Here is a 24,774-nt window from a genome sequence, read left to right as displayed (position 1 = left end):
GAAAGCTGTGTAGAAGTGTGGAAGACTTCCAGAAGAAAACAATCTTGATACTTGATACTGCTCAGGTTTATTACCAGTTGGAGTCATTTTTATAACACAGCAGTTTTTTCTATACTAGTCATTTTGGAATAGTAACTAAATTGGCACACACTTCTATGGTGGTTTGGAGTAATATGATTGAATTTCCGACAACACCGCTGCAGGGAAATTCACTCATTTCAAGCAGATATGAACTTATGATATCTGCTTGTGGTACCAGGTGATAAAAAGCATCTGAGTTCCATTATTGTCCACAAGTCTGGAATAAGAAACATACCTCAGCTCGACACCTGCGTGTGGTTAAAATGATGTCTTTTCTTGATGAGCAAGAGTTTTAAAAAGTTTATTAATTATTAGGTATTCATGTCTTTCCTAAGATATAATAGAATATCAGATATATTTTGAAGATCATGCATAACTAAAATGGACATTAGATGTATATAAAAACCAGATGAACTGTAAGATTTATCCCAGAGAAAGAAAGCAATGACTCCAATACGGAGGTGAGACTGAAGCAGCCTTCCGACGTGCATCATGCACCGCGCTCAGGTTCAGCACTGAGATGTGAGAGCCTTCTGTGTGTGACGGAGGGATCTGGTTGCGTTGTGCTGAATCGGCGCTCTGTTGGGGCTCTGCTGCACACTCTCACTGCCTGTTTGTTGAGGTCGGGTCAATGAGGGCTCTATTCAGAGGAGGAATTTCACAGTAAAGGACGGCCACTGGCACAACCGAGTCACGATCAGGAAAATGTAGCTATGAGCCAGTTCATCATCTGGATCATGTCCAGTCATTTATTGTAAGGGTAATATTAATGTTGTAAATATATTTAAGTGTATGCAATCAATTAATTCAGTTTAATCACAGGTTTTATTACCAGGTACAGGTACATTAATATTAATTTGACATGTTTAATTATGTATTTAAGTAGCAGTGGGTGCAGTTGGGTGCACTGCCACCTCACAGCTCTAAGGTTCATAGGTCGATCCTGACTTTGTGGAGTTTTGTATTTTCACCCTGTGTCTGTTTGGATGTCCTCTGGGTTCTCCAATTTCCTCCCAGTGCCCAAAAATATGCTAGTACTTGGACTGACTACACTGAATTAATGTAGGTGTAAATATATGTATACATTCTTGCCTTAGATCCATCGCAAACCTGATCAGGAGACAGAATACACATTTAGCATCATTAAGACACACATTTGAAAAATCAGATTGATGAAATGTTGTCAACACAGCCTATAGACTATAGACATTTATATGTCACTCATGCAATGCTATGCATGTTGTTTCTATTCTTCGTTTACATTTCCAGCATTTGGTAGATGCACTTATCCACAGTGACTTACATTATCTCATTTTTGTTATAAAAATGAGGGTTAAGGGCCTTGCTCAGGGGCCCAACAGCGGCAGCTTGTTGGACCTGGGATTGAACTCACAACATTCTGATTGGTATCTCAACACCTTAACCACATTTAAATAGAAAATAACAACAGAACTGAGTCGGGTTATTTCCCCCACAACATTTAGTCGGGTTATTTTGGTCCTGTAAGAACCAAAGCCTTTAGGCTCCTTCTGTAGCTATTCCAATAATGGATTGGTATGAAGCAGTTGCTTTCCTGGCACATTCAGTTTTGTTGTTTCATAAGTCTTAAATGGAAGAATGAGAGCACGTTTGAAGGCAATGAATGGTTGTTTGTAAGAAGACACACCTTCTGAGGCACTTTTAGTAGCACAGGCGAGCGGTATGTCTTTCTCTCAGTCAGTTGAGGGCGACAGAGTGAGGCGAGTTTCTCCCATGTCCCACATCTCGTTCTTTCACTTTTAACGCTTCTTTGGCTTCAGGCATCCACTCGCGAGCTTCTTGTCTGTTTAAAAATGATGTCTTCACCAAAATGGACTTATCGTTTTTTCCTGCAGTGTTAAAGAACGCGTCCTTTCTGATGGAGTCCCATGCACCGTGTCTAGTGAAGGAAAACTGTCGCTTCTGCACTCGGGAGGAAGTACGAGCTGTAGTCAGATACTAGCGCTCTTCTAGACTTTTCCGTTAACTTGAGACCCTCGTACAGAGCTTAAGGATATTCGGGCATGGAAATGCTTCCCACAAAGCTGTCATGTCTTGGCTGTAGTAAACCTTTTCAAAAAAGAATGAAGTAACCCGCAATGGAGCCGGAAAATGCCCCGCACTCCAAACTCAGACAGGCTGGAGTCGGGGGGTGAGTATCCCGAAATTTATCAGTCAATAAAATAACTATTTCATATCAGTGCACAGTCTGATGTGGACACGGTTACCTGTTAATAGAACACATAAAGTGCATGAAGTTTGTTGTCAGTAATCTAGAATTTGCTGCGACCTCAATGAATGAATGAGAAAAAAAAAACACTCAGTAAATTCAGTTGTTTTAATTGATTGTTGTTTATTTCATCATGTCTACAAGTCAAACGCGCAGTGAGCGTGTGGTAGTCTAGTGGTTAAGTTGTTGGGATACCACTCGGAAGGTTGTGGGTTCGAATCCAACATCCACCAAAAGCTCCCTCTACTGGGTCCCTGAGCAAGGCCCTTAATGTCTATTTTCTTTATTATAAAAAACAAACATGAGATAATGTATGTCGCCTTGGACAAGGGAGTCTGCCAAACGATGGAAATGTAAATGTCTTTACATTTACTAATGAACAAATTAAAAAGTCGCTGGTGTGCTAGCAGATGACACCTATACCGTTATTATGTATCCTGTATTATACCTTAAGTTACATAATTGATCCTTAAAGACAAATCGGTAAGGTTTTACTCGAAAATCTAATTAAAGTTGCTCTACATGCAGCTTCCTAGGGTAAAAGTTAGACACAATACTTAATAGTAGCACCTCAGTAACAAGGAAAGTAAAATTCGATACCCTTATTTTTGACTGTGCTGGTTTCTGAGCTCATTGAGATGCTGATACACAAGTAATCGTTCAAAAACATCAAAACATTATCTACACACCATAATTTCTGTGGCTCAATGTTTCACATTTTTGTTATTATGTGGGCACAGGTTAAATATGCCTATTGAATAAACATGAGCAGCAATGTACTGTTCTTCGATATTCCCCAAGAAGGAAACCCAGTGTTGATCATCATTGATTTAACATCAGCCAGTACTAAGGTTAACAATGTTAACATTATATAGTTAAGTAATAAAAATGATATAAAGAGAGACTTTTCTAAATAGGAATTGAGTGATTTTTTTTTTTTCATAAAACCACACCACGTTATAGTACCAGTCAGATTTAACCACTGTGTTTTGATCCTTTGGCAGTCAGCTAGGCATGAGGCTGTGGGAAAGGGCATGCAGATGACTGAATAAAAGTGTATACACAAGTTTCCCAATCCCAGCACACATTTAGGTGTTTTCCTTCCCCAAAGGTACAGAAGACAACTCATTGGCTAATGAATAATCCCTTCATATAGGTGTGTTAGAACATGTGAAAGGTCCGTTCATTAGACAGTTTTCTGCTGGACCTGGAATGGAAAACGTTGGAGGGCAGCATACAGGAGGATGTGCCAGTGTGAAAATAACTTTCCATACTATTAACATCTCAGCCAGCTAACGGGAATGGAAAAGCAATGTGCTGTCTATATTTGTGCACTTGATTTTACACTTGATAATAGATTATAGACTGAAAATGAAGTTAATTAACTTGCTTAAGTCCAAACCATTGTCTCACTCGTGGTCATTTACTAGGTCACTGGCATAGTGAAGTACCTGTTTTCAGGTCACTTCCTCTGGGTTTCACCCTCAGTAGGTGGCAGCTGATCAGTTCTTGTCTACACTGTGAAGAGCAACAGATGTGTGGAGGTTAGAGAAAGAGCTGCTCTCAGTACTGGCCATGCTGCTGGCCATGTGCTATAGTATTCTTGGAGAGTTATGCACAGTGGCTAGTCATTCAAATAAGTAGCACTGCAGTCCAGACTGGAAGAGGTTGCACTCAGGACTGATGCTGTATTTGGGATGAAGTCAAAGCTGCTGCTGTTGGTTCCTTTGGCAAAGTCTGGATACTTTGTCTTTTATTTGGCTTTATGAGGCACATTAAAAAAGCAAAGTCACCTGCTGCTAGCATTCAAGTATGCGACTGATGTGGATGATCATAAGCAGTCTTACTTGGTGTTTCACATCTTACCTGATTATTAATATAGACATCATGGAGATACAGAATATACAGTGAATCACATTTACCAGACACATTCCTAGAGGATGCATGTAATCTTGTATTGTAACATAAAGTCAACACCAGAATTATAAGTTGTTGAAATTAATACATAAAATAAATAAAACAAGCACCAACTGATATTTTGAGCTGAAACTCATTGGGGATCAGCGTTTCCCCAATACACTGCTTTCAGTATTATTGGCACCCTCACAATAAACCTCTATGAAGAGAAAAGTTCTGAGCCTCTTCCTGTCTCTAACAAAGCTGGAGACACTTCCAGAGGGATCTTGGGCATTGCCCCAATGCGTAACATTTCATTTCAAGCTCTATTCTTGTGTTTGTGCTTCTGGAACGTCTTCTTTAATTCAGACCATAGCTTTTCAATAGGCCTTAAAGCCACAATCTAAGATGGTCTTTGTAGAGCATTTTATGCTAATATGGAGGTTTGTATGGGTTCATTATCTTGCTGAAAGGTTAATCTAGAGCCAAGGCTTAATCCTCTGCCAGAGAAAACAATGTTTTTACCTAAAAAATCCTGGTACTTTTATGCTTACTTTTCACAAGAGCCTCTGGAACTACAACCACAAGGTAGCTCCAGCCTCCTTCACTTTAAATGCAATTGTGTTGATAATTGTTGGGTTATTAATGAATATATTCTGTGCCAACTTTACTCTTATTAAACATTAAGAAACCAAGGCCAAATCAAATGCTCATGACTTGTCCTGTTTATAAGTTCTGGGATCTTAGTGTGCTGAAGATCAGAAAGATTTGCAAGCTTATTTGTACCTACATTAAACATATTTGTACCAAGTCGCACTCGACTGACGCTGTGTATTCAATGGTTTTGAAGTTACTGCTGCTTGCACCAAATTTAGATAATGGGTCACTGAAATGATTGAAGTGCCATGTCAGATTCAATAAACAGCGTGTGCATTTGAGAAAGGACGAGTTTTAAGGAGATGAACACATTCTATTTTCATTCCAGTTCCAGGAACAATTATGGAATTGCAGTCAAAGTGACTGGAATAAGACTTGCTTGGGGCTGACAGATGATTCTGCTTTGGGTTAGAATGTGCGTATTCAGGATGTTCTTTTTAAATAATGTTTCTGCAATTGCTGTAATTTAGTGTTGAGATTCATCCAGAAATTCTTGATCAATAAATATCTTTTATTTTTCCCCACAGGAGAATCTTATTTCTCTGCACGGTCCTTTACTGTACTTGCTATCTAGGGTTGGCCCAAGTACAGCCTGAAGGTAAATCTTTTTTTTCTTCTTTGCATATGCTGTACATTCAACAATACAATGAATATGTCAAAATAAAGGTAGCTGTGACTGAAATGATATTTTGGTATAGCTGTGTGTAGCTTTACCATCTCAGCGTGTACTAACGATAGCTTAGAAAATTTGACGTGCATAGTAAAATCTTGGTCCATGCAATTAGTAATCCAAATGATAAAATCAACAGACTTTTTATTGCCCTTGAAATCAACCGTTGTTTTTGGTTACAGAGTTTAATCCGAGCACTATGAACTGTAATCATCCAAATAAGCTAATCTCTCAAATGACAAGTTTATTAAACTTTTCCATGATTCGGATGTCAGAGAGGCAGCCAGTGCTACTGTTTTTCTGTGGACTTCTGTGGTCCACCTTTGCCAGTGCTAACAGTGGGTTAATTTACGAAGAAGCCTCAGATCAGGTCTGCTCTGGGTCAATTTGTTTAACTTAGGAGCTTAAAAAGCCCTCGCTTCAGCACAAATATGCTATCCATCCATCAAAAAAACCTCACCTGAAAGTAGTCTAATGCTCAAATTCAGATGGCAACAGGGAAAGCCAAAGTGGATATTTCTGCATTTTGTGGCCACAATGAAAAACAATCCCTGTGGAATTGTTCTGTGGCTCATTTAGAGAGTTAGTGAGGAACCAGACAGACCAAGATCAAGATGTCTGTTACCATATTTCTTTTAAGAACATGGTGGTGTTCTCCATGTTTTGTTTTGTTTTTCACCTAACTTTATTATTGTATATTTTGTGCAGACAAGTAACTAGTAGATTAACTGTCGCAACATGGGACACATCTGGGTAGAAATGATTTCTTGAACATTTAACTGATGTTATGATTGTTCTTGTTTAGTTTTTTAACCTTATTTAGGCGATCTTAATGGCTTAATGGACGTCCAGCCACCCACTAAGTTTCAGTCGTTTCCACATCTGTTTTTTGCATACTGTATCCCACGTGGGGGGTCATGTTATCTATGAGCATTTGGCTTCACTTATCTCAAATGCACTGAATATTCTTATAATAGTCATATCTCCAGTAGTAAAGTAGTTATTGTTGAGTAACAGCTGGTCAAATAGCTTGTTCTGACTATCTCTGTGAAACGTAGTGGAAAATCTAACTCATGGCATCTTAAAGCAATTAACAGAATTAAAACGCTGCCACTATAAGCTTTTATGTCTAATGCCGATATTCAGCTCATGAAAGACGCTTTTGTTCTGCTCGGAGTGTAAAGTTGATGTTTATTTTCCATGTGTGGGACAGTCTATGGAACATGTTCTCCCTCCACTGACTGTAATTTCCCTCATGCCCACGACCCTGCATCACTTACGATAAGGCCGTCTTTGTAAATCTTAACTAGGGAAGGTTCTAGAAATCCAATTTTATTCTTAGACATGGCTTCACAATGAACCATTTTTTAACTTATACCCATTTAAAAAGCAGCAAGTTTTCACTCTTGACAGAAGTTTGTGAAGGATATCCAGAGTGTCTTTGTGTTTTTGGTTCTGAGACTTGGAGCGCTGAGCTAAGCAATTTAGATGCGGTCTTTACTTTCCAATGAATCTGGGGACTTTCTGTGGAACATCGGTGTCTGCAACTGGACCTGCAGCCCAGATGCTCTTATGTCTCCTCCACTGCATTTGGAACATGTCATGTTACCCATGACCTGTTCAGACAGAATTCTCAGAGCAGTGCTTTGACTGTAGCGTGCCTGGCAGCTTTCCACTCAACTGTTTGACTGCCGATTCCCGTACTGAGAATATTGCTTTCACAATAGGACCTGTCTTATTTGTTATCTGGATCATGTCATGTCCTTAAACAATATCAGGTGTTACTCAGCTGCTTGGCAAATGATATTTGTCATCTATTTCTGGATTACAGATGATAAGTGTTACTATCTTATCTTTTGCTCCCAACTGGAGTGTGTGCATGGACAATTACTGATACAGATTTTAGCTTTTTTTTCTGTCTTTCTCTCTCACTCTCATTACAACTGACCAGTTTATAAATGGTCTTTGCATCTCAGCATGGCCTCATTTAAGTTTGTTATCCATGGGGAGCTGTTAGGCCAAAAATGTATAGCTGTTACATAATCAACTGACCATCTGGTATGGATGTAGTGCGATATATGAAGTAGGGAAGAAAACTGTAGCGGTCTTATACAGAGTGTAATTTGCACTGTCAGTCTTCCATTATAGTCTGATTAGACATATTTATTTTTATAAGTAATGACTCACTGCCTACCTATGGTCAAAAGACATTGAGTTTGCTCCTGTTCTGATTAGTATAACAAATATTTTCTTATTTATTACTTCAGTTTCATCGGAGAGATTCATATTAACATAGTTAATATACTTTTTTATTATGACATAATTTAGACAACAGTATGAAGCTGAATTTCAGCTATTTTAAGTATTTTATAATGTCATCCATCACTGTATTTTCCTCACTGGGACAGTTTGTTATATATTTGCTATATCATATTTTTTATTAGGTTTTATTTCAAGGCTTTATTTAAATGACTTATGTAACATCTGTTTTTTTTTGTTGTTGTTGTTTTAGATGTGGATATCCTCCAAAAGCTGGGCCTGGTGGGAAAAAGACCTTCATCAGGGACACGATCCTCTCTGTCTGGCGTCATTTTCTTCAAGTCCGGAGTTATCCTCACACAGCGAGTGCGGATCGAAGTACCTGTGACCTCTGTGGTGCCAGTCCCGCTGAGCACGGAGTTTTCTTTGATCTTCAGCATCTGCTCACACCGTATCAATAATGCTTTCCTCTTCACCGTTTTGTCAAAGAGGAAGAGACTTCAGCTAGGGGTGCAATTCATCCCTGGCAAAATTGTAGTCTACGTTGGCCAAAAGAATTCTGTATATTTTGATTATGACATTCATAATGGCCAGTGGCACAACCTGGCTTTGGGCATCCAAACCCAAAGGGTCACTTTATATACTTCTTGTGGGAAGACAAGTGTACATGCAAATTTGCATTTTAAAAATGAGGAAACTCTGGATCCAGAAGGCTCCTTTCTTTTAGGTAAAATGAGCCAGAACTCGGTACAGTTTGAAGGAGCAATCTGCCAGTTTGACATACATCCTTCTGCCAAGGCAGCTCACAACTATTGTAAGTACATTAAAAAACAATGCAGGGAAGCTGACACCTATCGAACAAACCTACCACCACTTTTACCGCTGCTACACCTGGATCCCAATATCTCCGTAACTCTGCGGACCCCGATGACTGAACTAAGCAATAAAGGTTTTACTCCCAGCATGTCACAGGATAAAACAAGGATTAATGCTGAAATCTCAGGAGGAACTAACATGTCCACTCAAATAACATCTCAGTATGGGTCCTTGTCTCTGTCTGTGCATGGAACCGTGCCTCCGAGGTTGTCCAGACCAACTCTGCAGATTCCCACACAGGCCAAAACACCAACTGTTACCCCCCTCCTGAAGACCAGGGCACCTCCAACATTTCCCAAGCCCACCCAGCAGAGCAGTCCTAAAAAGGTGAAAACTATAAAACCAAAAGATATCTACATGCCTGGGACAGCAAAACCAATTAGAAATAAGTTTGAAAGTGTTCAACCTTCAGCAGCAACCAAATCTTCCAGCATTTTGCCCGGCTTAAAAAGGCAGCTGACTACTATAGCGGTGAAGAGATCCGTTCCAGAGGTGACCACTTTACTCTACTCCAAGCCCAACCCTTTTATACCTGTCACCCCAGCAGCCACAGATGGTCTTCAAACCTTTGACATGGAACCAACACAGTTTTCCCTCTTGGCAGGACCTCCGGGACTAAAAGGAGAGCCAGGACCACCGGTAATGTCTTACTATCTCTGTGAAATAAACCAAAATGTCTCTATGCACATGTTACAATGTCTTCAGTGCTTTTCCAATCCAAAGATTGAGCTTAAAAATATTTGTTTTTTAAATGTACGTACAATATATCCTTCTATGTTCTCTGATCCTCTGAATGAATGGAAAGGGTTTTCCCCAGGAGCAATGCACGCTTGTGCGAAATTTCCGTTTTAACATTCTGGTTTGAAATGATCTGGCACATAAAACATCTTCATCAGCTTTTTGGCATCTGTGCTGGAGGATTGTCGACCAGGCGATAGATTCTTTGGAGTGTGAGTTGAGGAAGAATGGAGCGTTTTGAGGGAGGGCCAAAGGTAAAAGTGTGTAGGTAAGATCAAACGTAAAAGTGCAACGAGAGCATTGACGTCAGCAAACCTTTCATCCAACTCTTATTAAACCTCAGCACTATTAAATCCTTTAATGTGTTTGGAGAGAAGATGTTGATTCATTTTCTGTTACAACATCTCTGGAAGCAGTTCAGGTGGTGATCGTTTTTATGTTAATGTTCTATTATTGTTACTACAGTGATAACTCATTCACACTGAGAAAAATGTGTAATGGCTAATACAGCAAAGCGTTTGCTTAGGAGACGTTTGAAACATATATGGAGAATGATAGTTATACGTTTTCCACCACAGGAGCAGTTTGCATTAGTTTCTATGGAATGTAATGAAAACAGGAATTAGCTTGCTTCACATTGGTTAATCACACCAGCCCTTCGTTGTTTGGTTTTCCTGATGATCTTTGGGCTGGCTTCAATAATAATACAATATTTTGTCCTGGTCGTCAACATTAGTCTACTAGTCTTCCAAAAAGTTCAAAACAAAGAGGACTGTGACTTCAAAGTGTACTTTAAGCAGTAGGGTTACTAGCCACTAATCCTTTTTGGCCATAAAATCAGTTGTAATTGCAATCTCAGCATCCAAACTGTAGGATACACAAACTTCCCTCTTGACACTTGACAATTGACACTCCACGGTATGTAGATCAGTTTTTCCTACCCAAAAACCATGCCTTATGGCATCCAGATGGCAGACTTAGCACTTTGCTTATTTTTAAGAACCTGTGAAATGTGAATTACTGGCCGTGCTCATGTGTTTTAAAGGCCCACCATGTTCTTAAAGCTTGATATTTGGTGCTTGAGGTTAGGTAACAAGCAGAACATTAGGCTGATGCAGCACTTAATAAGTAAATTTGCGTTCGAGGACTGCTTCCAATTTTAAGACCACTCATTAAGTATGGTTTCAGCAATGGAATAACATTGTCTGGATGAAAATTCTAGTACTGGCCTGGATGGGAACTCCAATGGTGTCATCTTTGGTGCATTTGAACATTTGGTGGTCTTGGTTCAAAGCCCATTGAAGTAATCCTGTAAAAAGTGTGCAGCATTGACTGGTCATGTATCTGGCTATAGGATGCTTACACACATTTTCCCATTGTTAAGTGATGAGGTCAATGGGCAGACGTTAAAGGAACTCTGAAGGCCATGACGACCACCCGATGTTCCACAGCCTAAACCACCACACCGTTTTTCTTAACATTAACACTGGATGAGAGAAGCGATGAATGTGAGCTTTATAGTGTAATAATGTCTTACTTTTGTAACTGTTAGTATATGACATGACTAAAATTATAGCTGTAGTCTACACACCTTCCAGTTAAGTTTATATAGGGCTGTGTGTGAGAGCAGATAGAGGGTTGTGTGTGAAAAGTATGCCACTGCTGTACATCATGATTTACCTGTCATATAACTATGACTAAATCAGCTAGAAACAGATGTTCTTATCATTGTGATTGTCACTTACTGCTGGAGAACCAGACTCACAGAAAGAGCAGCTACTGTAGGCGGAACCTTTTTTTTTTTATTTTCCTGTTCTAATCTCTGCATTTTTTCATGGCGAGAGAGAGAGAGAGAGACAGAGGGATATCTTAATACTGTTACTCCAATAAGGAACTGTGCCACGTGGAAGAGGGTCGGGGGCTGTCCTCTTTCCCTCCCTCTTTCCCTCCCTTCTTTCCTCTCTCTGCAAAAATTCTACAGCACAGAGCTTGTTAGATTAACCATTGGCATATCCAGACATTACTTAGCTTGACTTTTTACATACATTATGTGACATTTGTTATATGCCTTTTAAAGGTTTGAACAAATTCAGTATTCTCTAAGAAAAAATGCCTGAAAATTAAAGTGACAGAATATATAGTTTGTCAACCCATGGGATTTTTCTATCCATTTTTTTTTACTTAATGGAAACCAGGAAGTCTGTTAACATTGAGAACTTTCCAGATTCTTGCTACCGACATTGAAAAATATTACCAGGTATTGCGTTGTTTAGAGATTGCCAGATGGAGAGGTATAAATTTTAGATTGTTGTAGGATGTTGCCTGAAAGAATAACAGTTTTACAGCTCCTAGTCCGAATAAATTTTTCCCACATGTATGGATCTGGACTTCAGTTAAGCATGAGGTATTAGATGTACCACTAGGTTTTGTGAACCACAATTGCTTTATGGCACTTGAGCTAAAATGTCTAGCCAGCAATATGACATTCAAACCTCAAGCATAATCCCTCTTCCTGTATCTTTTCTGATGGAAAAAATGAAAACAAAATGCCAGCCTCTGTGATAAAGGTGCCTGATGTTTGGACGCTGACCTCTCGTTAAATGCGACCCCTCGGTGTTCAGTTGTTCAGTGTGGGTAACCAGTTTAAAGTTAGATCATGTCCATAATTAACAAGAGTGCCTGTGGCTTTAGTCAGAGTTTTTCTGCCAATAAAATAAGGCAGGCTTCAGTAAAACTTTAGGGGTTTGGGCTGAGTTTATTGGCAACAAGGGGAGTCCCATGTTGGCTTCCTTACACTGTATTAAATCTACAAGTGACATAGTATAAGGAAAATTCCACCACTCTGGGGCTCAAACATTCAAATGTTCAAACAGCAAATTTGTAACTTGCAAATCAAAATGCAATGTTTCATGACAGTGTAACATTCAATCCATAAAATTTAGGACAATTTGGAAACAGTGATTTAGGTCAATGATACGAGCTTTGGCTCAGTGCCGTCATGCAATTCAGGGATTTGTGCACTGTAGGAGAAATCAGTAATGTCAGCAGGTAGACATTCAACACTTAACAGTCTTGCTTTGCATCACAGTATGACTTTATGTTTTGTCTTTTAGGGACCTCTAGGGGACCCTGGGAAGCCAGGATTACCAGGGAAAAGAGGGCCTCGGGTAAGTAGCCCAGCTTGTAAAAAGCTGTACAATGTTTCATCAACATGTGCCATCATTATTCGATTCGGTTTTATTTGCCAAATCTCATCCGGGTGACATTTGAGAGTGTAATTATAAATAATTTTCCTCCTTTAACTGTGTACTGTATGATGAAAAACATGCAATTATGTAACCAGGAATTACATTCCAGTTTCAACATGAAGTCTATTTAATTGGTGTTAAATTAATAGAAAAGCGCTGGTCAATATTTAAAGTGTTACAGCAGATGGGACCAAATCGACACACATCTTTATTCAAATTCATTTCCTTTCCAATGAAAGCTCTGACGCTCTTGGTTTAGATGGATCCTTGTTTAATCTAAACGTCTTTAAGAATGAGAACACAACCAAAATGAAGACAACAAATTGATTGTGAACTGTTGACAACTGAACCATTTACAATAATTTCAGAAATTGGTTTGTCTACAGTATGTTTTCTTTAATGACATTTTTTTTTACGGCATTTAGCAGACACCCTTATCCAGAGTGACATACATTTTTTATTTTCAATTTATACAACTGAGCAATTGAGGGTTCAGGGCCTTGCTCATGGGCCCAGCAGTGGCAGCTTGATGGACCTGGGATTCAAACTCATGACCCTCCGATCAGTAATCCAACACCTTAAACACTAGTCTACCACATCATACACTCAAGCTGCCATGACATTTACTGTATGACTTTTGGCAGACACTCTTATCCAGAGCAATTTAGGTTTATCTTAATTATTCAGCCGAGCAATTGAAGATTATGGGCCTTACTCAGGGGCCCAAGGGTGGCAGCCAGCTTGTTGGCCGTATCGTTCAAACTTCTGATCAGTAGTCCGACACCTTAACCACTGAGCTACCACTTCTATTCCATGTCAGATCAAACCCAGCAGAGTGTCTTTAGACTGCTTCAGTGGAACGGATTAATCTCAAATTAAATCAGAACTTTTTGGACTGAGAATACACTAAGATCATGACCTAGTGATCTAGCATGAATATGTGTTTTTGATAGAAATTATAAATCTGGATAAAAGTGTAATGGTCAATAAAAATGCATTTGCTTAAATTTCTAAGAATTTTCTGAGCTTACATTCAAGGTCCCAGACTTATGGACGCCACTGTATATTTAAAGAAAAGATCACTTAATCTTACTGTTGGCTCTATGAGTAATGACTAAGGCATTAAAGTAGGTGTAGATGAAGAGTTTAACATACAAGTCTACAGTTATCTGATATAAGCATATCAGATGACACCAGTATATAATGTTCCATTTGTTTTTCTTGGAAAAAGGCAACAAGGACTTGTAGGGTCACCATATAGCAAAAGTGATAACTAGTGACTAGGGAAGACCAGAGAAAGGTCAAGGGTTTGAAGAAGTTTCCCAGTTTGTTGGTTTGAAGTCTGAAGGTTGTGTGTGTAAGATACCTGCTGTAACCCTTTCTCAGGGCCTCTCAGGGCTGCAGTGTGGGAACCCAATCTGCTAAACAGAAGAAAGAGGCCTTTGTAGCTGTTTTATTAAAGGTATTTAAGCTTTGCTGTGTTCACCAGCTTTGTGGTTCCTCCAAGAGTTTGGTCAAGAGGCTTTGGGGAAGTTGGGTACATAAATAGTTAATTTGCATCTCTTAAAGACGATGTTTAAAATGAAGCGCTGACATTGTCGACCGTTTTTCAGCTAAAAACAGCTCTGCCTGGTATTTACTCTGTATGGCATGTTTGGAGTACAATTAGAGCACAGATGCAATTCTTATGTTGATCAGATGCACGTGGCAGCACCCTAATTATTTACACGGATTTGAAAACACAGATCTTTAAATGAAACCATCTCTCTCTAAGAGTTCATTTTGGTGTTAGTGCCAAATTTCAAACTCATTTTGCATATGTGTCATGTTTTTTGTTTTTTTTTTTGTTTTGTTTTTGGTTAGGCAGCACATCTCAACTGCAAATAATGAATTTGGGCTGTTGATTTGCTTCCTGTTTTGGGAATAGAACATGTACCAGAATAAATTTAAAAGCAGTTTGCTGCATTCTTCTAACGGCGCAGTACGGATAACGATGTGTTTGAGAGATCGGGAAAAAAACTTACCCTCGGGAAAAAAACTTACCCCCAGCCATCTCGACATTTGAACTATAAACCCTGTACCGTAGCAAAACCAAATGATAATTAGCACCTGGGAAGAGCAGAGCTGGCTGCTGTTGGTGTTTCTCGGACCACGTTACATTCAGAGTTCTGATTAGCCTGCACTTTATTTAGAGCAGCTGCCAAGACGCCTTGTAAAATATTTATAACTCACTGGTGAAGTAAGCGTGTTTACTGAATAGTTTACTAACATTTAGAGAAGCTATAATGTATCGCTTGATTTGAACTAAATATGGAAAAAGCTGGTTGTTTCACTGTTTCCTCATCATTGCTCTTCTTGTCATGTTTCCAAATGGATACCCCAGGGGTGAAGTCTAGGCCAAATATTGCTCAGGGGACATGAACCTCTCAGCTTTAATTATCATATAGCATTCAGAATCAGGGACTAGCTCATGAGATACGTCTTTAAAAACATTGAATTACTTTTACATTTCCTTGAATTACTAGTAAAAACATTACAACTGTAAAATTTTGAATTTCTGCTTTTTTCTGTATTATATAAAAAGAACATTGGCGAACTCTGCTTCCTTCTGACTTTTTCCTCGGTTGTGTCAGCATATTGTTTGCCATATACCACATTTCACTTTTATGGGCAGATATACTGATTTTTCTTTTCCTTTTGGATCAAGCGTTTATGAGCAGAACAGAGTTTCGAGCGCAATACGAAAGCACGGCATAAATGCGTTTTTTCCTCTCCACCTTCGTCAGAGTTCTCTTGTAGCCACAATCCCAAGCCTTTGGCCTAGCCGAGTCTTAACTACGATGGCGCGTAGTATTGTGTATGGTTATTTTTGCATGGCCACTGGAGAATATCACTGTCATTCTTTCTAACATTCTTTGCCAAAGACCTAATGCAGTACACACAGTGTTAATGTTTATAGACTCATATGATTGTCTCATCCTGATGACTATGGGACTTAAGTGGGTTTCTGGGTCATTTGACATGTTTGCCCTTAAAGGATCACTTGTAATGTATTGGTGCTCTGTATGCAGTGTGCACACCACTGTAAACCTGGCTTCTGTTCCCATTTCTCATGATGCTGGAGATCCCATGTCAGCCCAAATAGATTTCCAAAGATTAGGCAGTTTGGAGAAAATTTTTTAAAGCCAACATTATAGAAGAAGTGGAAAATGTTGTGTTTTTTTCCATCACTTTTGGAATTAGATTCCAGGAAGCAAGACCAGCAGTCTCCCTCGGGTGCTTTAACTCTACAGCAAGCAGTGTGGCACGCACATGAAAGGAATTAGAGATGCTGAAATATACGAGCTGAAACGAGACGCGTCAGCTCGCAGTCCTATCTGAACACATTGAGATGGGCTTTTCCTTTCTCCTCAGCATTGTAAAGGAGCATCAGTCATGTACCAGCAATGTTTTCTCTAGTGCCGTCATTCCATTACAGAAGGATAATTTAAAACCTTCTCTTTGGCTCTGTCTGCTGGTTAACTGCTGCCACATGCTCAGCATCCAAGCAACTTGCACTATGTAGAGCAATGTGGCGAACCGTTGAATAAAGTGGAACTCTGTAGATGAGCTCCGAATAAGCGTCTCCATATGGCGGGTATGTGCAGAGTCAGCAATGGAAAAGTGCTCCGCTCATGACTCCCGTGTCTTGGCCAGAACAGTTCAGGACAAGGCGGACTGATAGCTGCATACACTAGACGCTCTTTGTGGCTCTCCTCATCACATACTGATCTCTGCTTCCTGCTTTGTTCTTTTCCTAGCTAGCTACCTGTCGTGTTAACGTTTCTCTCTATAGTGCTTCGAATCACCACAGTAATTGGGTTGCATGACTAGCATGTAGTAGACTAGCATGTAGGTCAGGAGCATCTAAAGACGGCCTCCATCTCTTACTTATCTCACACATATCCTCTTCATCACACTGTGTCGTTCTCTGCCTCGTGTGTGGGAGCGGTGACCGAATACAGAAAATCACATCCATATGCTATAACACAAACATCAGGCCATTTTTCATATGGAGTACAGAAAATATTCATGCTCACAAAGGCGGAGAGAGCGGATCGCATCCGACCTCCCCCTGAGTTTGAGCTGAGAATGACGTGTGTGCTGACGTACAGTAAGACAGATCAAATTTGCAAAAGTAGCAATTAAAGAATGACTATTTACTCGTTGGGTTAAAGCACATTTTCCAAACCTGTGAGCTGCCAAAATCAAACTAGTTTCACTCAAAAGCAATAAAATGAATAAATGACAAACTGTCTACACAAGTTTAAAAAAGACTGTCAGCACAAAGTTTCTGGTTATTACCAGGGTTATTATCAGGTTATGCCGCAGACCTTGATGTTAACATTGTGTTTAGAAAAGCTCTTGAAAATAGAACGGTGCTATTGAGTTATGAAAGTGTTCACTGTGCTTTTGTGCGGTTCTGAATGGAACCGTTTAAACATGTTTTACTCCTATAAACAAAACTTTCCGCAAGCTGTTAACTCAGGACATTGGGCAGTGCTGAAATATTTCACATCCTAAACCACAAGCTGATTCAAGCTGCACCAGAAAAAAAATGAAACAGAGACTTAAGTAACACTTTAGTAAATGGTGTTATTCTGTATGCTACATGACACCTGAATGTAGACTAAGAGGGAAGCCATTTCTTAGGTCTCAGTAACATACTGTATGATCCCAGGGTTGCATTATTCACTTATACTGTGGAGAAGGTAAAGGGTTATGGGCAGATTGGTGTTGTAGGGATTCGAACTCAAACATTGTGTCTGTGTGTGTGTGTGTGTGTGTGTTTGTGTGTGTGTATATATGTGTGTATGTCTTTATTATGCCTCGGAATGGATAGCAACATTGGCTTCGACTCTGCTTTACACCTTCACCTGCTCCCAGGATAGATTCCACCACAACCCTGACCAGTGTAAAGAGCTGAAGATGAATGAATGAACATGAACATTAAGGTGGTTTTTACACTGGTCGTGTTTGCTCTGGTCCAATTCTGAGTGCGATTGTTCTCAGAGTTTGTCTCGCTCAGTTCGATCGAACTCCAGTGCACTTGTGTTCTACAATGTCATCAACATTGTAGAACACAACATGACTCAAGACGTCCGTGCCCCACGTCTGTGTCCCTCAGTGCTCATGTGTTAAGAAACCTAATAATGTTGTCAATGGATAAAACACATGCGCTGGTTATGTTACTTCCTGAACTAATGTGGATGCGAGTACACAGGAATCACACCTCCTCCAGGTACTCTGTGTTTCAGCAGTGCGGTGTGCGTCTCGGTCTGCATGACGACGATCACGTTACTAAATTTTCAGTCTGTTTCCGACTAAACTGCCAGTGTAAAAGCTCTAAGACTTTCAACAATGGCTCCAGTTACTGTAACCTCACAATTAAGTGGCATAGGTTTTTGTTGTGAGGTTGTGAGACTTTTGCAACTGGTTAATATTAGAAGATCAGGACACCTCACCTCACTTGTTTTTAAGTGTAATGTGTCAATTGACTAAAGTATAATATCATCGTGATGTCCACATCTATGTTGTTAACTGACTCGGATGAAATTGACATTTAAGCCAATTGGAATTCGTCGCTATGAACGTTAATTCAGGTTTTACATATGTCATCAAGGCCTTATGTAGCACCTATGTCATGTAGGTGTCATTGTAGTTCAAGTCACTTTTCGCTCAGTTCACTTCTCCACGTTAGCAGCGTCTATAGATTAGATGAAGTCTTGATCAAGATTATTTAAAGCTTTTTACACATTCCGTTCTGACTTAACGAGAAAGCACAAACACTGGCGTTGACACACATTGTAACCAGGATATCCACAGTGCTTGAAAACCACACTGACTAAAGACAAACCAGAGTTAAACAAACGACCCCATTGCCAGACAGTGTTTACGCTCTTTGCATCCCTCCACTCCCTTTCTTTTCTTCTATAAATCTTCTTAAGGGGAAAAAACAATAACCCAGGCCAAGGTTCATGACCTGGTCTAAGTTTCCTGCAGTGACAGAACTGTAAACATGGAGGTGATGGCACAGTAAAATGTCAACATGTGCTTGTGTTGCAGGGTCCTCCAGGTCCACATGGAAACCCAGGACGCCCGGGGATGAAAGGACTCAAGGTTTGTACTGCTGCATGTCTGTTTTGAGATGTAAACAAATGTCAAATTAGAGGTTGCTCTTCTTTCTGCTGATTAGCACAAAAAAGTCATCATCTTTTATCCCCGGTACTAAAATACAATACAGTCCATTTACTGTTTGTGTTTTTTGGCTTCTGATCTTATTTTCATATGATAAGATCTTTAGAAATTGCTGAAATTTTATTGAGTAACAATTCTAGAAGTGTTTAATGCAGCATTCACATATACAGAGACTCACAGTGACATAGTGACCGGAGATCGTTCATTTTCAATGATTTAATTTATTTTTTTTTTGCTGACTTCCAAAAACATGAGTGTGAGATGTAGGCATGAGTTGAGAAAAGTTGCTACAGCCAATGAGAGTGAAGAGACAGCAATCCATGGCAAAAAGCACACACTGCTTATCCTTCATCTTATATGATATCATTCAGATACATTTACATACTTAGATATCATACACTGGTTGAATTCATACTCTGGCAAGTTGAAATGAAACTACTGGCAAATTCAAAGTGCAGTGACTGGCAGTGGTAAACTTAAAATAACAAATAAAATATAAAAATGGGTGAGCCTTCTTAAAAGGGTTAAAGGAAAAGATCTCACTCTGTTCAGTGATCATACCAATAATGAATATCACATTCAAAAGATTTAATTTAATAAGACTGAGTTGATGTTTTTGGTTTCAAATTTTGTTATAATCCCACCAATGGGATTCCCACCAATGGGATTCCCACCAATGGGATTGTATCCCTACAATCAAGCGACTGATGCAGCAGCACTTTAGTCCTTTAGTCTGTCCAGCTCTCTCACTTCATCATCTGTAACACTTACCTAAAACAGATCAGTTTTATGCTTACGAATCTTGTAGACAAGCCAAACTGATTCCCTGATACAAATCAGTAAAACTGCAGCTGTCTTGGGTTTGACTGAATGTCTTCAGAGATAAAAGCCAAACCTGTGTTAACAATAATATTTGAGATATTTCGATATTTTACTCTTTTTAAACATCAAGAATCATCATCACAAATCATCACCATGAACTTATCCTTGAAGTTTGCTAATAGGTAATAATCACGTAAAGCTTTTTTCAGTACTACGAAATATATCAGTTTACGATTGACATATTTCATCTGTAACAGCAAAGATCTCGCTTGCGTCTTTTTCATTTTCTCACGAACCCCTTACATCCACAGAGCATCCCATGGTAAAGCTCTGGTTTAACCCAAGCCTTGTGTACGGTGTGCTTTCTAGGTAGAATTTTGCTGACTCACATCCCTGTGTGGACGTTGTGTCATCAATTAAATACCCACACAGATCAGAAAAATGTGTACAGGCTTTGACCTATTTATAACTCTACATTATGAACCATATTCAGTAGGTATGACATATGTGATTGTGTCACTAGCCTTGACTTTGCAAAACAGTCATCTTCAACTTAAATAACCTCCGAAATACGTACACACCATGTTCAAGGCACTTTAGACCTAACCTAAACAAGCAAGTACCTAAACACTTATCATGCTAGCTCTCTGTTGAGCTTGATTGAATACAACATGAAGGCTGTTAGGAGTCCTGGACACTAATTCAGACTGCCACTCGTTGCCTGAAAAGGCAGAAGAATGTGCCTGGTGGTCCCTAGTGTCTTTGGAGAGCTTAGTGTAAACTCATTCTTGCAGGCATATATGGGCCACGTTCTTATGTAAACAACAACGCTTGGGTACGAGAGCACTTACTAGCCATGTCGTGGTAACTGCCCTGGAGTTTCTCAGTAGGTGCAAAGCTGCAGTAGAGTTTTCTGTCACTGCTATAGGACAGATGTTACTAGTCTCTAACACGCAGAATTCTGATCTTTGGAATGAAAAATAATGCAGGACCAGTGGTGTGAATAACGTTTTAATACAGTCTTATTTTTATAAGACAGTGTGTATCATGTATAATATCACTTTTGCTGCCTGGGCCATGTGAACCAAGTGGTATGTGAATCCTGTCTGATCAAAAATCTTCTGACTAATCAGATAAGAGAATTCCAAAATACAGTGGTTATACAATCATAATAAGTCGTAATAATCTGTTATGCAGTAGTTATAACTGTAGGTTATGATGTTTTGGAGATTGATGCTGCTTTTCCCATTAATATAGCATGTTGATATTTCGTTAAAAATATTCAGTAGCCGGTCTGATATGTGAAGGGATCAGTCTGAGGCTTGCAGCTCAGCTCAGCAGTGTGCATGCACATTTGCAATACTGTATAACTCCCTGTGTCTGAGGCATGCAGTACTCACACTTACACATGTATCCTGTGCGGAAAAAAAAATATTTGTTTCCTGTCTGTGTGTTGTAGGGAGGAAAGGGGGACCCTGGTCTCTCCCCTGGCAGAGCGCCAAATGGAGCAAAAGTATGCACTTCCCCTTGTTTCTTAACGTAGCAGTAAAAGGCATTGCATATTATTAAGACTTGCAGAACTGTAAACACTAGAATGGCTTAACTTTGTTTCACGACCATCCATATGTATGTAATTTGTAATAAACTATTAACATAGTAGTGATTAAATGTCACATAGTAGTAAATGTCATGTTATTAGTACAAGGAACATTACGTAATTACATCCTCACTTTTTCAGGGGGACCCTGGGATAATTGGACCACCTGGACTACCTGGACAAATAGGTCGAAATGTAAGGAAATTCTTAACTAACCAATGTTTCTATACTGCTCTTTAAAATGTGTCACTCTCCAGGTGCTTGGAACACTTGATTACCCTCAGTGGCCTGTGTTTTCACATTTTCCCAGCAATCATCACAGCAGTGGCAGAAGTCCAAGCGTATATTGTTTGTCAGACACATCTGTGTTGTGGTATATAAATCAAAGCTGGTAAATATGCTCCAGGTTTGTGGGTGAGTGATCGCATGTTACTTTATATTTGGGTTTTTCCATGAACGGAGGCCCCTCCTTGACTAAACCCAGTGTGAAATCCCATTGACTCATCAGAGGGAGAAAGATCACTACGAGGAGCAGAACGTCTGCTTTACGCTCCATGTTTCTTCTCACTGGTTTGGATGAAAGCCTAACAGGCTCAAGATACAGCAAGCTGGTGTTTTCGGTCAACACAGCGGCCAGCATACAGTATGATATCATCGCATTGTGAAACGTACATGTTCATTATTTCACACACTTATTTGGGGTCATTATGCCTGGCAGATAAAGCGGCTTCACTCAGCAACTTTTTGTCCCTGATGAATGATGATGTCAGTTTTTTCGCAGCTGTATATTTTTGGGTGAAACTGCCCTGTCATGCAAAAGGCCTATTAAATTGCATCATATTATTTCTTAAACCCTCATCTGTGCGTCGTAATTTGTCGTTTATCAGCTGTTAGGGAATACTATTCTTTCAGCAGTGTCAAATGAGCCGACAAGCTTTTCTGCCAGTGTAGAGAAGGATCAGTCGTGTTTTTGAGATCGTATTAATAGGCCAGCACTGAACAGCTTGAGAGGAAGCGATTGGTTCCAGCCGGCCATTTCTTTGGACGGTAGACACGAATGCTGAGAGACTCCACCTGGCGTCGTGCCTGTTGCTCCCACTCCAACGTCGTCTCACAAACCTCCACACTCGCGCTCTCGCTCCTTTAAAAATGGAAAGTGGGATTTCTGTTCCTAAAGAATTTTCAGTTTAGTTTTCAGCAGTCTCATACTGTACATGAAGCCATATGTCATTTCAGGGCTTTTCAGAGCCTATTGCATGTCCAATGCTGTTTTATAAATACTTTTTTTTTTTTTTTGCATGTGGTAATGCTGAGCAGTGCATTATGATGCACATCACACTCAACTCACACTGCAACTTTCTGGAGTGCCAAAATGTTTGGAGACAAAAATGACAGCTTGAAACATTGTAAAGTAATGGAATTACCTGGCTGCCTCGTTGCTCGCATATGTTCTTAATCACTCAAGTTCGGGCTGAAAAAATACATTTAAAGCTCATGGAAAATTACTTGGAGACGCTAGTTCTGCTAAATTACCACTGGCACTGGACCAGAAGGTTATTCCATACAGTCCCTATCTAGAGAAGAACGCATTTTAATGTGAAAAGATGGAAAATGAAGAGCCGAACCTAAACATGATAGAGAGAATGGATGGAGCTCGTTGTACTTTTCTAAACTGCTAGTTGACAATTAGCTGGAAAACAAATGGTCTTCATTACCCGTTGTGTTTGGCTATGCCTAATTCTTCAAACCCTTTCACACACATTCCCAGCATAAAAGCAGATGGCCTGTCTGGCAGCGAGAGCCAGTGTTGTGTAATAGGACAAGCACGGAATACTAACGTCTGTTACAGTACAGCGTAGTATTCTAGCCTTTTTTTCTGACTCACTGAAGGCATTTGGAGCTCAGGGTGTCATCCGGGTATATGCACGGGTATTATATAAGTTAAAAGAAAACTTTTTTTTTTACTTACTGCTGATATGAAAGGCCAAAACATTTTTTGCTTATTTCTGATCCAGGGTCAGTTGTGCTCCCTGAAACTGATTGGATGTCTGGAACCACAGTGCTGAAAGCTGATCTCAGGCGAGTTGTTTTACTGAAAAGGCCTGCTGACAGTTGCACTCATGGCCAGGCTCCAGAGACATCCTCAGACCACATTGAAAAATGGGTAAACACTGTAACGAAGCCAGATCAGGGTCACCAACACGAACAGTTCAAACAAGAGGAGGGGGCAAGCTGACAGTTTTTAGCATGCAGTGAGCTAGTGGCCAAGGCACAGTGGAAAGCACATAAAAATAATCAATGCACCTGGGGTTTTAGATGCTGGAAACCATGAAGGAAGCTCAATCTACTGACCAAATGTGTGGGCAAAAAAAAAAACACAAAATCCGTACGAGACTTAGACATCTAAAAGCTATGTGTTCCGTCTGGCTTTTACACTTCTGCAATAGTGCAGTTTCTCTCCTTTATATTCTTATTCATTCACACTTGCCCCAGGAGAAATGGTGGTAAATAAAGTTTTGTAGCTGTTGAGGAAACACGAATGAAGGCTTATATGCATGACGGTCTATCCTTTCACACACTCGTATGCTGAAAAGACAAAAACGTGCTTCAAAAATGTGCTTGCGCAACACGTTGGCTCGGCTACTCCGAACAGAGTCAGCAACACATGCTGGAGACCCCTGTGCTGTAGGTGTCTGTCTAAACAGACGCGACACAGATGTCTACCATCAGCCTTCGAGCCACTTCAGCTTCCCTCAGCCTGTCGCTTGCCCTCGGCCTCACCCTTGTCGATTTTCCTCGTTGTTTATCCCTGCAGATGATCAATCTGATCTTTGTTCTTTCTTCCTCCAATCACAGCCGCTGTTCTAATAGATTTCATAAGAAGACATTAAACCAAATGTCTGCTTTTAGAAAGGAAAAAAAAGACACAAATGCTGGAACGTCCTGGCCTGAGTCAGCAAGTCAGAGGTGAATGATCATTTGGGAGGAGGCGCATGAGTAAGATGGAGATAGAACGAGACATTCAGAAGGAGGAGTGTGAAAAAGAGTAACAAATAAAAAAAAAAAAAAAAATGGATAAAATAAAACAGCCAAAGTACTTTTTCACTGTGTCTGATATTCAGATGCAAGGAGGATTTTATGCTATGAGAAGGTAATGCTGTCTTTTTTAGTCTATAATCTCGAGTCTCCATATTTGAAATTGTTCCTATTAATGAAATCTTTTAGCTCAGCCCAGTTTCAGTGGATCATTTGTAAGCGGCAGGTTATTTGACACATTGTCAGCCTGTTTTATCAGTTTTTATCAGTGTGAAGGAAAGCACAAATTTCAGAGGAAACGTAAGAACTCGCAGCCAGAGATAAATCTTGTCTTCATCAGCTGCACTCAGAGCAACAGTATTCAGAGCAAATCCAAGTGGTTAAAAGTGCCAATATATCAGTTTGCTGT

General features: G+C 39.8%; 1 protein-coding gene across 2 annotated transcripts in view; it reads left to right on the top strand.

The window, feature by feature from the left end:
• The first annotated feature begins 1,792 nt into the window (after positions 1–1,792).
• col27a1b (collagen, type XXVII, alpha 1b) overlaps positions 1,793–24,774 on the top strand; it is a 61,585-nt gene continuing 38,603 nt past the window's right edge. The window contains exons 1-8 of one of the 2 annotated variants that reach the window (XM_060883063.1): positions 1,793–2,251; positions 5,211–5,297; positions 5,410–5,480; positions 8,065–9,326; positions 12,539–12,592; positions 18,779–18,832; positions 21,192–21,245; positions 21,471–21,524. In XM_060883063.1, the coding sequence (XP_060739046.1) occupies positions 5,275–5,297; positions 5,410–5,480; positions 8,065–9,326; positions 12,539–12,592; positions 18,779–18,832; positions 21,192–21,245; positions 21,471–21,524 (1,572 nt within the window). In that variant the 5' untranslated portion in view covers positions 1,793–2,251; positions 5,211–5,274. The remainder of the gene's footprint in view (positions 2,252–5,210; positions 5,298–5,409; positions 5,481–8,064; positions 9,327–12,538; positions 12,593–18,778; positions 18,833–21,191; positions 21,246–21,470; positions 21,525–24,774) is intronic. The other variant, XM_060883062.1, reaches the window with a different exon arrangement.

This window comes from Tachysurus vachellii, chromosome 12 (genome assembly GCF_030014155.1).
Source record: "Tachysurus vachellii isolate PV-2020 chromosome 12, HZAU_Pvac_v1, whole genome shotgun sequence".
NCBI lineage: Eukaryota > Metazoa > Chordata > Actinopteri > Siluriformes > Bagridae > Tachysurus > Tachysurus vachellii.
The sequence above is the reverse complement of the archived record's forward strand: the minus strand, read 5'-3'. Positions and strand labels throughout refer to the sequence as shown.